Below are 14,239 nucleotides of genomic sequence, written 5' to 3' on the forward strand. Positions count from 1 at the left end.
GAGCTGAAAACCATTTGGGACACATCTGTGACCTCACAGGGAGAGCTCAGGATGAAGGAAGATGGCTGCTGTTACTCTGCATGCCAGCTAGAACAGATTCAAAATGGGCCTTTTCTAGACAATTATGATCATTTGCCTACAAAACAAGATTACAAGGACCAAATACTTCGCCATTAAAAACCCATTAAAAAGATCTGTTTGCTTGTTATGCACAATACACTGAATTCTTACCTGCAGCTTTGGATGAGACAGAGCCAAGTGTTTGTTACATTAGTTGAACCTCTCTATGTATGCTGCCTTTCTCTCTAAATTCTCTTTCACCAGCTTGATTCTGAGACCTCCGCTATTGTTCCAGTTCATGTAAGAAAAAAAACAAACACAATCTAAACAGATTTGCTTTGAGTTTGTCGCTGTTGTGAGGGGGGGAAGAGAGTAAGACAAGGAAAAACCACTCCCAAACCTAGAAGATATATTCACTTAAAAACCTAACTGTGATGAGGACAAAATTCGCACATACCCCAGTAAGTTAAATCCCACTGCTGCTTTGTTAAAACGTGAACAAAGATATTTTGGAGTGTTTGTGATCCTGTCTTCTGCAAGGTGCATTAATTTAACAAGTATGTCTTAATCAATTAAGGTCCACAAAAAAGGGTTGTGGATCTTGATCTTCAAAAGGACACAAATGGACCTTCCACACATTAATGCTCTAAAGCTGTCAATTTGCATGTACTTTCTTGCTTTAAAGGTAAATAACAGCAGCAACTCCCTGCAGCTCTTCAGCCCATAACTGCAGTATTACAGGCTGACTTTCTTGTCTAAAGAATGTTAATGAAATGCACTTTGTTTTAAGATCCAGTGCAGGACTGATCTTGGCAGATCACACATTCTGCTGAGGATTTACCTGCTTTTTTTCTTCAGAGACTGCAAAGATATTGTAGGTTTACTTCAGTGCACGTTCCAAACCTTTGTTGCACAAACCTCAAGGGCCTCTCATCCAAATTATGAAGACCAGAGCCACGATGGAAAACTGCAGGAGCGTGTTCAGACAAAGCACACTGAAGATCATTTTAAAATATTTCATCAGAGAATTTTGCTCCTCCCAGCCCCTACCTCCTTTTTATGCTGAAATCATCACCCATAGTTAGCTGCACCTTTTGTTATCTCAGAGTTGAAATGTTTGTGACCGAATGCCAAGAACTCCCTTCTAGCCCCACATCCCACAGGTGAACTGAGGACCCTTCCAGGTAAGAGCATGAAACAGTAATGCACATTTTCACTGTGCGCTTTGCTGGGATAGGAAGAGAACTACACGACTCCCCCAAGGATTTCCATCCAAACAGTCCTCACTGGCTGCCAACACTCGTTCAGAATGATCCACATGCTGTGTGTCACACATCAGAATGTCACTCTACCAGTACTTGCATGTGTTTTGGTGCAGCAGACAAAATTTGAGCAGGATCTGAAATGGATTTCATTCTGAAAAAAGAGTAAAATTAAACGTTATGATGGCATTAGAAAAGGCTTCTGTTACAGTTAAACAGCCAACTGCTGGAAGATTAAATATGTTTATTTTAGTAGTACAAGGTGGTTTTACAAACGAATTTTGAGATTTTGCAATATACACAGAAGAATCATTACAAACAAAAGCAAAATATTTTCTCAATAATAGGGACTCTATGCAGCTTGAAAATAAAATTAAACCTCTGTTTCTCTTTAAAATGCATCTCAGTAAACAATCTTCTCCATCATAAAATACATCTATAATAAATGACTTTGGAGGGGGGAGACGGGATGGAGGAAATACCTTAGGAAAAAAAAAAAAAGTAAAAAATAAAATGGGGAGGAAAAATGATTGTTCTCTTTAGCTTGCTATAGAACTCTAAATATGTTCATCTAAAAAAATTAAATATATATATTTTAAAACGTATCATTGAAAATTTTGCATGGCAGTGCAATACAGAAGTAGTAAAATTCATCCAAAAAAGTGCTATGTACAGCAGCATTGTTAAAACACCTTAAAGAAGGGATGGTTCTGTTTTCAAGAAAAGATCAGTGTGCTTTTGAGTCACTTCTGAACGGGTGTCAGAAGATGTTTCCTGTCTTTTCTGACTAATTCCCCCTTCTCATCTCATTCCCACAGATGATGTTTTGAGACAAGAAACAGTCACAGCTCAGTTTAAGTGTGTGCATGTGTACACATACAAGCAGACATATACCTGCATACACACAGATGCATACATATATTTATATATGTATATATATCAATATATATATATAAACAAACTTGGTTTAAAAAAAAAAAAAAAAAAAAAAAAGCATTCCTTTGGAACATGGCAACAGATTTTCTTTCTTCAAAGAGTGCAACAATGTGGATTTTCATTGAAATAAACAAGTCCACAATAAAAGATGGGACTTTATCTACTATATCATTAATTAAGGAAAAAATATCACTGCAACTTTGACTGTTTCCCAGATGCCTCCAGCTCTTCAAGAAAACACCAAAACAAGTTACATGGTTTCAAATCTAGCCTCCTTTCATGGATATATAATTAATAAGAGTAACATTACCTGTCACTGACATCACTGGTGTTTAACTGCTAGACAAAGCAATTAATGAACTTAATAAGGAGCAAAGTTTTGCACAGAGCAATTTGCAAGTGCAAAGAAATGGTCACACGCAAAGGAGGCCAGATTTGAGGCTGGAAAAAACATAATAAAAAAAGGTCAGATCATTAAGACTGTAAAAATATGTCTCTGATTTCACTTGGTTGATCGAATTCCACAGATGGATGACAGGTCTAACAATCGTCTATTATTTGGAGTCAGGATCTTAAATACCTTTACCATTGAGGGAGGGCCAGGAAGCACTAAGCCATACAAGGATATTTTGTGCCTCTCAGGTCACTATGTTATGTGTAAACATCACCTTACTCAGTGCACCCCAGATTTACAGTTTCAGCATAAAGAAGACTTCTGTGTCAGTATTATAATCAGTTTGGTTCTTAGGCTGGGATGTAAACACAGCAGGAGAAGCCATATCCATACAAACTGCTTTTGCAACGCTGCAGGCTCCCTCTGGATTTCCTCTCTCTTCAATGGGACTCCCACCGAGCTGGCCCAGGCTTTGCAGTCGCTGTCTCTCCTGAGCTTGCTTGGCTCTGTTGGCAATGTACCGCACCCTGCTCTGACTGCGAGATGATGACCTGCGAAGGAGTCCTAAGCTCTCTGCCTCCTCTTCAGATTCAGCTGGATCAAGACTGATGGGGGAAGTTATATCATTTTCCTGCTGAAAGGCTGTTAGCTTCTTCAGCTGCTCAGTCAATTCATCCTGGGGTTTGACAGAAGTTCTCAGGCCTGCAGAGCGACGCTGCTCACGCATCGATCGAGTGACAAAACTCCTGCTGATGCTACGATATTTGCTTTCAAAAGTGCACACAATGTCATCAGAGGTAAGGTCTCCAAGACTCTTGGATTTTGCCTGGTTATTCCCAACCTTATCCTCTGCTTTGGATTTGTTAGAAGATTGCCTGAGACTTTCAATGTACAGCCTGCTCCAGGTATGCCTCCTAGGAATGGATGAGAACGCATCCTGAGGACTCCTTGCAAGAGGACGAGGGCACAACTCATCCACTGGCAGCTGGTCAGACCTCAGGTTAGGATTGGACTTACTCTTGCTCACTATTGGCATTTCATTACCTGACGTTGTAGCAGACCGTGGGCGAATACCCCTTCTCATGGCAAGGGGCTCAAAGTTCTCATGACGGATGCCAAGATCTGGAAGGCTTTTGCGAGCTAGATTAGGTAGAGACAGATCTATCACAGTGTCATTGGAGGACATGCTGGAAGAGGAAGACATGCTGTCACGATGATTGCTACAATCTAGCTTGCTCCAGATCCGGTCATTAACAGTAGCATCAAAGTATACTTCTGCTGCTGGAGATAGGCTACTTGGATTTTTTATTAAAGCTGAGGAGTCTGACTTTTTCAGCCCTTCACTCTTTGACTTCCTTATTAACATGTAAGAGCTTGTCTGAGAAACAGGTAGAGCCTGTGCAGCCTGGGCCTTCTGGAAAATATCTGGAGACAAAGTTGGATGTGTGCCATTAATCACACTGTTCTGCTGCAGGACAGCTGCTGCACCAGGTTTTTGGCTTTTTAATTCAGCGGTGGTTTTCAAGTCTTTCCATATCTGCCCTGTTTGGTCATTCTGCTTCTGGCAGTTTTCAACAGGCTGGCCAGCACTCTTAGCTTCTGCCACCACCAGCCAGGCTTTTTGAGGATGCACAGCCAAATCAACTTGATCTTCAGCTTCACTGCATGCCTGTGTCCAACCATTTTCCTCTTTGAGAAATCCTGCCATGCTTGTCCTCTCACTGTCTTGGACTAATACATTAATGTCAGCTGCTTTTGTGGCTATCTGCACTTGGTCTTCTGCAGCCAAATTTGGTCTTTGTTCTGTAGTGAGCAGAGGTTCTGGAGGCCGGTTCGATGGGTTGCTTCCTTTTGTTTGAGATTCAGTGGAATAATCAGACATAGACCCTTCTTCAGAATCACTGTAAGGAGTAATGGTTAAAGGAAAGAAGAGGCTGGCGTGATGGCTGTCATTTGCAATAACAGGCTCTTCAGTGATAGTTTCTAGGCTGCATAAAGAAGTGACTGACCTCTGCATCGAGAAATGGCTGACATCTACTTGGGAGACATGAAAGAAGAAAAAGAAACAAGAAAAACAGATACTATGTTAATTATCTATTATGAACTCCACTGCATATATTAATAGTGATATATATATATTTAAATAACTGATGATTTCAAATGCCTAGCAAAGGCAGCGACATTTTTGGTTCTTTCCATCCATTTCTTTGTGCCTTTGGATCCTCTCTTAGATTTAACATCTTCCTCCAGCACTCAGCACCAGCTGCATTGCTCTTTTCCTTCTTCCCAGCACTCAAACATGACAGTACATCAGATCATAATCAGATCCTCTATAATAATCAGAACACCTTCAATAACCAATAGATGTGATCTTAATAATCAGTTACTCAAAGAAGAGAAATATCGTAGGACTTCTGGAGCAGGTTTCAAAGTAAATCAATCTGTGTACATTCAATGTAATGCAGTCAACCACCTTTTAAAGACAAAGCCAAAAAAAAAAGCTTTAAAAAGTTTTCCTAAGTTTGCCATTGTCTTATGAAGAAGAAATACAGAGATACATGCTTCATGAACAACAGGCTGCCAACTCAATCCTCAAGGATCATGACATCCACCATACTACCTGATAAAAACCCAGCACTCCATCTGCAGCGTTTATATCCTGTACCCTAAGAACTGAAACATTCATGCCAAAAACACTGCTTCTCATGTCTCCAAACCACAATGCGAACATGCTTCAAAACAAAAAACAAACAGGAGCACAGGCAACAAGGTGCTTCAATCAGTGACACTCACTTGACAGTTACCTTTAACTTGCTTGTCCTTTCAGTTCTTAACTAGAGAGGGAGAGTGTGCATGTAGAATAATAGGACAGAACAGAGGAAAAATCCAGTTAATGTAGGGAAGGCAGGTGCAGGTAACAGGATAAATTAGTGCTGAGGGAGGGAAGGGAGACAGACACATCTTCAAACGTTTTTGTAGGATTCTAAGAATTTCTGACCAACCAGAGCATTTAATAGAATCCATAGATGGACAGATATTAAATCCACTGTTTTGCTTTAGAATAACAAAAGACAATTTTTGCTAATGTTCAAGAAAAAAGAACCAAAACACACAGAAACATAACATGAATTTGTTGCCACTAGTCACAAAGAAAGCATCTTGGATGTTGAAGGCTTATGAGCACATAAAGCCCATCCACCACTCATAAAACAGCCAAATTTTCGAAATCTGGAGGAATCCAGAGCTGGCCAGAACAGTGAGTTCAATCCTCACCCCATGCAGGCCAGGACACCCATACAGACTGCAGCACACTTATGAAGCAAAACACTAGAAACTGTAATGCTTTATGTTGCCATGAAGGAGACAAACTAGAAGCTATACCTTCCTGTCTCACTGTTGTCACATATCCCATCACCAGAATGTTAATTACAAAATACAGCCATATTAGGCTGATGTTATTGGTTTCCTTGGTGCCTTGGCCCAAGCACTAAAATAGCAGGAGGATGGGGAAAGCATGTTGTTTGTACAGTGTTTGTCACTGGACCATTGGCATTCAGTCTAAGTGACTATTTCACAATTTTAAAGGTTTGCTGGTTCCATGCTTGAGAAGTCAGATGGATTTAATCAAATTTCAAGCGTATCACAATATTTATTTAGTGACTTAGGGGGCTAGCAGGGGAGCTGGCACTGATAATGGGAAATGACTCCTTATGTCACACTACTCAGAGCTTATGAAAAGCACAATGCCAATAATTTAAGCATAGGAAGGGTTTTGCTGCCTTGGATTAGCTTCAAGTCACAGGAATTGGCAAACTTCTTTCTCTCCTTCCCATTACCCTGGTATTTTCCTAAAAGCTCAAAGTAGATAAAAAAGAATCAAAAAAGAGAGAGAAAGGGAAACGGTAAATGTCTAATTAAATCATATTTGTCAAAGAAATAAAATATTTTAAATATCTAGATGAGCCTTTCAAAGAGCTCACTATAACGAGAACAGCAAGGATCTGTTATTAAAAGAAGGACTCTGTCACAAACACACATTTTTGTGAGTAAAGATACGGTGACACAGTCCCAGTGAGCACACGCACATACCTGGCTTGAAACAACAACACAATAAAATGCTGTAGCTTAAATAATCTTCCTTCCAATGGGAGAATTTCACTTTGCAGTTGAGAAGTGTTAACAATTGACATTGCTTGGCTCATGTCAAGTGACATCAGATCACACACCTCATTTGCTTTGTATTACATAACTGGGCCCTCAGGTCACAGTCAAATTATATATGTAATATCTATAAATGCTTCCTTACTGGGGACTTGCATATATAGGACCAGAATGATCAAGCGTGATCTCTTGAATAACCCAGACTAGAGAATTCCCTGAACTGATGTCAGCAATTTACACAATAAACTGCAAGTTCTTTGAGGAAGGAATTTTGTTTGATTGTTTAAAAATAAAGATTAAAAAAAAAAAAAAGCACATTAAATACCAGTTCTGTTGTGGTTATTGCTCAATAAAATGCAAATGTAAATGATGGAAATAACGTTCCTTAAAACAGATTTGCTACATTCAATCTCTACTTAATGCTCTGGTTTGGATCTAAAAATTTACTTAGTATCATACCACATTCACTGCAAAAAAATACAAAAATAAAAAAATAAAAAGGGGAAATAAAAGACCCTGAACAAGCAATCCAAACATTCACGGACTACTGACAGGTTTTACTACTGCAGATGGACAACTAGGCATGGAAAGGACTAGTCTAAACCAGGCACATCTACAAAAATAAAATAAAATAAAATATTTATGCATTTTTTCTTCTGCAATTGCTAAAAATAAAGAAAAAGAGCTCTTGGTAACAAAACAGCACACAGGAGCTTCTAGGTAAAGATGCTATGCAGAAGCTGAGACAATGATGTAATCTAAGGTGGAGAAGGGTGAAGAAAATCTGGTCTTACCAGTAAAGAATATAGGGGATTTACTTCGAATTTCCTCCAATTTTTGAACGAATAAGGCATTCATTTCCCTCTGTAGGGTGCCCACTTGCCTTCGAGAAGTTTCAGAACAGCGCTTGGGAAATTCTGGGCTTCCAAGGCTTTCTAGACTGCTGGAGTTGGAGGATATAGAGCCATTGCTGGCTGCAACCAAGTTGATAGTGCTTCCATACTTGCCACCTGATTGGCACTGCCACCGCTGCCGGGAATGAGCCTTTATTCCATGACATTTAGATTCAACATTTTTCTTCCCTGAGGTCACAAAAGACTGGGTGCTCCTTGTTAGATCATCAACATCTCCAGGGCTACTGCAAGCCTGCAAATCTGACTCTGGTCTGGACTGAGCTTTAATACCCCAGTTTTTAAGCTCTAACCTCTCTTCTCCAGTTATACTGCTATACTGATCATGGTGATGCAAATCTTTAGCAATAGGCCTGGTGGGTTGGTCACTCCACTTGCTTTCTAGATCTGGGCTTTCTTTGGAACCAATCATGCATTTCATGCAGTTGGTGGCCACTCCAATCCTACCAGAGCTGTTGATGGCGCAGCGTGCAAAGACACTTTGCTTCTCACTCTGCTGCTCCCGGAGCCGGACCCTGTTAGACCTCTGTATGGGTTCACTGAAAGCAGCACAACTTTTGGCTTTATGAGAACTATGGGCCTTACCTTTCAACCCTTTGCCATGTACCTCCCCACTGGCACCATCCCTGGGAGCTGGTGACAGAGAAGCACTTTCTGACTCTTGCTCGAAGCGAGGCTGTGAGGCAGCTTCTGCTTCGTGGTCTTCACTGGCCCCTTCAGAGCTGTTGTCTTTTGTGTCAAAAACAATTTCAGGAAAGCCCTTCTTCTTCTTCTGGCTTTTGGTGGGTGCACTTGCTGTCCGTCTCAAGATGTGGCTGCTAAAGGAATGTTTGCGATGGAGCTGACCAGCAGCATGACTGTCCAGGGAGGCCTGCTTTGGATTTCTGAGAAATAGGCCTTTTAGGCCCAGAGCTTGTTTGACCTGGAAAATTAAGAAAAAAAGAGTCCTTAACAGAAAATGGAAAACAATTCCTATGGATCCAGGGACTCCAACGATCAAGTCACACAATGATTCTACGGTTCTATACTCGTGCACTGCACACACATGCACTTACACACAGTATTCTGCCATATTTCTAACACCAGCATAAAAACAAAATAAAAAATGGGACAGGAAATAAAAATGTAAAAAATCCGTAGCAGCTGTTTTGCAGAATTTCACTTTTTTTGTCTTTGCATTACATTTTCCAGCCAGGCCTATCTCTGCATTTGTCATAAATTTCTTACTTTAAAAAACGTGTGTAAATAATGCCTTTGAATTATTACAACAGAGAAATTAGGACATCCTACTTCTTACACTGTGAAATCATGTCCTAACAAACCTCTCTATCAGAAAATACTACACAACACTCAGGCTTCAATATCATGTTGTAATTAAAATAAAGCTACAAACACCACACGTTGATGTTATCTTCAAGTATCATTACCAGCTTTGAGGCTTTGCTAAACTTAAGACCTGTTGGCAAACAGAGCACTTAAAAAAAACTGAGCATTCTTTTCAATAAAAAAAATTCACCTGCAATTTCATACAGTTGAATATTGGATAGGGCCAATTAGAATTGTTGAAGAATTAAATTAAATTTGAAACATAGCACTGAATTCTTCAGCTTATATAAAACATAACCCTTGTGCAACACTGCACATTAGATGCTGACTAATCTGATTTTTCCTGTCTCTTTAATTGGGAATGGTAACTACCACTCATACTTCAGACAAGAAATTTGCAGCATGCAACAGAGGTTCCAGCAGGAACAAAACAAAATGCTCTGAAAAAAAGGAGAGGAAGAAAGTAACAAAAAGAAACAAAAAGCCAAACTAGCAAACAAACCTCACACAAAACAAGCTGTAGAAATGGTGGCAATTTCAAAAGATATTTTAAAATCATTTTAACTTTACAACATCAGATGGTTACAGAATTTAAATGATAGTGACATTTTCAACTAAATAATATTTGTGTCTTATTATATTATTGACAATAACAAATTTGGTGCCAAAATCTTTACATCTTTTGTAGCTGTCGGGAAATACACAGTGGACTTAAGAATATCATATATTGTTTTTCAGTATAAGCAATTCTGGTTCCTCACTTGAATTAAGCAATATTGCAGGTAGCAATTGAACTGCATTTGACACATGATCTTCAAATATTTCTCATTCTATCTGTGTGTGATTACATTTTGATCATTTCCTACCACACAATACATCCAAAGACACTCATGTATGTTTTCATCACTGAAGAAACACATCATAAACAAATGAAGTTAGTCACGTTGAAAACAGAGCACTTCATATACTTTAGTACTTAAGTATGAAAAACACATGAGCACTGTCAAAGATCTCCCCACCATCATACAGTTGATTTACATTTCAGTGAAACTGAAAGAATTTCAGCATTCCTGTGAACATTCCAGGTGTACTTGCCAACTTTTAAAGCTGATGTATGATAAAGAGTAGATTGCTCTTGATCCATGCATACAGCCTCACACAAATAAAGCAGAGAAAGCAGCATTACCTTTCTGATCTACTTCTCCTTTGTTGCGTTTATTTTCCAGTTAGATTAAGCTCTCTTTAGTAGCAGTAATTCGTTTCCTTAAGCATAAAGAATGAATAAAAATATAGTACAGAAGCCTATGACTGAAAAGCATTGTGAGAAACCCATGGTAAATTTGACTGGCATTAATGCAGTTTACTTATCACATGCCAAAATCCACTGTGAGAAAGAGATAGCTAAAAAGAGACCTAGAATGGACTTTACAAATACATAGAGAGTAAGATAAAGAAGGCAGGGATTGTCTTCCCTATTTGTGGAAGAGACAGTGCCAATAATATCCAGCAAAGAAAAAGTAATTGAAATATTAATAAGCATCCTGTGAGAGCCAGGCTATTTAACAGTCTGCGTGGATCAAAGTAGACTCAGCTTCCTCTAGGAAGCTTCAAAATGAGATTGTGCATTTGTTAAGCAGTGAGGAGAAAAAACGTTCCGCTCCAATTGATCAAAGTTGGCAAGTACACAAATTTATTGCTATAAAAATCATACAATATAAATATTTGCGAAGTTAGGGAAAAAAATGACACATAAATACACATATACATGTAATTAAAAACAAAAAAAAAAAGAAAGAAAAGCACTAATGGAATGGGTGACAGGCAATGCAGGGCTCCAGGTATCATTCCTGATCATTTGGCACATCTTTGTAAAGTCAGACACTATGGCTTGAATCAATTGACTGATTCAAGAATGCAAAGGTAATTTTGGTTAACATAAAAAAAAAAAATCTTAAAAGAGGTTAAAAAAGAGCCGTTTTGATGCAGATCCAGAATACGTGTTTTTATAGCCTCTATTCCAGCTTTTACAGGGACATTTCATTTTTCAGAATAGCCTTATGAAGAGGCTTTCCCACAATTTAGAAAGTATTCACTGCTAAAGGTTCTTTTCCACATGAAAGAATTGCAACTTATGAGAGAAAAGATGGTAAGCAAAAACTCAGAGAAGAGAGAGATTATAGAAGGACTTTTATCCTGGATCTACTTCGTAAATGGAGGGCTCTCCAGCTGAACAATGACCCAACAAAACTGACCAAGTCAAATGCCACAATCCATGGTATGAACTGAAGGGCTTCAAAATGCTAGTAAGGAAACACTGATGCTAACGAAGTTAGAGGCATGCAGGTGTGTGGTGGTGGTCACTACACCTCCCTGAGTTAGGAGGGGGTACCTTCAAGGCGTCTAAAAATGTTCTGCTTCTAAAAGTAGACTTTTTTTGACATAGAGAAGCCCACTGAAATCACAAACAGACAGAGTAAAGGCAAATAAGACACACAACAACAGAGAGGGAGAGTCTCATCTAAGAAAAAAAAAAAGGAGAAATTCCACAATACATCAATAGACTACAGAAGAGACGGACAAAGAAAAGAGTCTCCAGGAAACAGTGCAAGCTAGAAAGAAATTTCAGTTAAACACATGTTAAAGCAAAAGAAATCTAAGACTGTTTTTGTGATGCCAAACTACTGAGAGGGTAGAATATCTGCCTCTGGAAAAAAGGCTAAAAAGCTTAATGTGTGCACTGGAATATTTGGATTGGTAAAGGATGGGTAAAACCAGACCTACAGCTACAGTGATTTTTCTGCCCATAATTAGGAGAGGGACAGCAGAAATAATTCTATTTTTAGTAGAACTTTGTTGACAAAAACTCACAGCAAAACATGAACAAGACGGATGAAAACTGAAAGGGCTGTGTAGCATCTCTTTCATATTTTCAATTATTTTTGCAGGTAGGACTGCAGATGGGTCTATTAATAATTACTTAAAAATAACAACAACAAAAAAACCTTTGTACAAGCTTTCCTTCCAAGTCCTTGCATTTTAATTAGGTTGTGCACTGCATCAAGATTTTAACACCAGAAAATCACAAGAGACTGCAATGATGATGAGAGGCAACAAGGGGTGTGTAATATATTGAGAACATGAAAAGGGGATAAAGCAATCAAGAAACAAATTAGTGCAGCAGATTGTAAGCTAGCAGATAAGGACAGGGGAGAGACACTGTGATACAAAAGGGTCGTTTAGCTGTTTAATAACTTACCAAGAAAATCTACTGACCTCAAAACAGCTGCCAAAGTTAAACAGGCATGTCACCCTACTTCAAATTATAACTATTATCACCAGTTACTCATGAAGAAGATAGTAAGAGCAAATAATTATGAAAGATTAGATGAAGTAAGGTTGAAAAGAATGATAATGCATCACAGTATTGCCAAGTAAGAGTAGTGGTGAAAACTCCTAAAAGGCTGTGAATCCAATGTCTTTTGCAAAGAATCTCAATCAGTGATTTAGAAACTGAAGTTATCATTCATGAGGGTAGGCAGACTCAGTCTGTCTTAACCAAGAAAGAACAACTGACAGCAGATATTAAGCGTTAGATTTCAGTTACTAACAAAGGATATCGAAGTACTTGCTATCCTTGCGACAGCAGCACAGGTGCCACCTGGATGCAAGGCACAAGTGGAATATAAAAACCACACACAACACTGGGTGACAGAATAGAATCTGTCTATTCTCCATCATTTTGACTAAGAATAGAACAGAACAGAAGAAAAAAGATGAGTAGCGCTGGTAAGGCCAGTCATCATGTCTGCTGGAGCCATAAGAGCATTAAGCAGCCTCTAATGACCTTCATGTTAGCCTTTTATTTGTGACAGGCACTATGATCAGATATTAAAATCTATTCTCTGTCTTACTCAGACCAACACCATCTACCTCTCTTGCTCCATAGAGCTAAATTCAGACATTCATAATGAAGCAACAGGGAGTTTCAGGCAGGACTCCCATCTCTATCAGGATGAAGCTATACCTGCCCAGAGACTCTGGTGTCAGATAGCAGATCAAAAAGCAGGAACCGAGCTTAACATCTCATTTCAGGAGATAGAATCTCATTTCATCCTCATGAAATCCACACTTTCCAGAAACAGCTTTTTTTATAAACTGAAAATGAAGCTTTCCTAGTAGTTATCCCAGTTTCACCCCACTGGGTTTAAAAAGCAATTTTCCATTGTAAGAATTACTTCAATTCCTTCCGCATTAACACCGTACACACAAAAACAACCAAAAAAACACCTTCGCATTCCCATTCAGTTCGATGCTGCCTCCTGCTGTCAGGATACTGATATATCACCTTGCTGAAAGGGTTCAACCTCACACTGAGTGAATCTAAACTAGTTTTGAGATTCTCGAGGCCCTGTAAGACACTCAGATTCTTGAATCTCATTGAAATTTAATCAGTGGAAGTAATTAAATCCAGTTTATGTCCTCACGGTGCACTCATTTCTAGCTGGCCCAGGAAAAGTTAGAGCTTTATTTTTAGCTGGGGAGTTATTTACATAAATTAGGTGTACTTCTCCTGCACATGAAGCAAGCACGACATTACTAAGAAATGAACAGTGAAGAATAAGCCCAATGATGATTATGAAGACCATATTTCCCCTGCACATCAAGTGCTATTATGGAAGAAGTCCTAAGCAAATAATGCCTAAAAACTTAATTAAATTTAAAATGCAAAATCATCAGGCAGACCAGGACTCCATAGAATAAACTTTTCAGGAAGAAAGCATTCATGGTTCAAGGGAGCAACTTCTTCTTTAGCAAGGTGCACTTACTATACTGGACACAACCACATTTATTCATAAGCGTGTGTACATTGCAATGAAATAACCTCCTTTGGCTCCCTCAAAAATGTACTGCAAGAATCTCATAATGTATCCTAGGAGTTGTCTTTTGGTGTGTACTCAGATTTTAGGCTACCAAGACAATCACAGAGATGAAGTTAGAGTAAATATGTTTGCATGGACCCTCACTCTGGCTTCTCTTGTGCAATACAACCTCCTGTCAGGTCATTTACATACACAAATTATATTACACTGCACTGTTAGCACTTACCTTACCACAGATGTCATTAATAGCCACATGAACAAAGATGGATGCCTCTTCTATACCTTCTAGGTATACATGTCGGTAACCTG

The 14,239-nt window shown here is 38.9% G+C and overlaps 1 protein-coding gene across 3 annotated transcripts in view; it reads right to left on the minus strand.

The window, feature by feature from the left end:
• Positions 1-1,548: 1,548 nt before the first annotated feature.
• The window catches only part of PLCH2 (phospholipase C eta 2), a 64,572-nt gene continuing 51,881 nt past the window's right edge, over positions 1,549-14,239 (minus strand). Inside the window, exons 20-23 of one of the 3 annotated variants that reach the window (XM_032448739.1) lie at positions 14,157-14,236; positions 11,440-11,502; positions 7,608-8,646; positions 1,549-4,686 (exon numbers count right to left, since the gene is read on the minus strand). In XM_032448739.1, coding sequence (XP_032304630.1) covers positions 2,948-4,686; positions 7,608-8,646; positions 11,440-11,502; positions 14,157-14,236 — 2,921 coding nt within the window. In that variant the 3' untranslated portion in view covers positions 1,549-2,947. Of the gene's footprint in view, positions 4,690-7,607; positions 8,647-11,439; positions 11,503-14,156; positions 14,237-14,239 lie in introns of all 3 variants that reach the window. The other 2 variants (XM_032448738.1, XM_032448740.1) reach the window with 2 other exon arrangements.

This window comes from Coturnix japonica, chromosome 21, assembly GCF_001577835.2.
Source record: "Coturnix japonica isolate 7356 chromosome 21, Coturnix japonica 2.1, whole genome shotgun sequence".
NCBI classification, from domain to species: domain Eukaryota; kingdom Metazoa; phylum Chordata; class Aves; order Galliformes; family Phasianidae; genus Coturnix; species Coturnix japonica.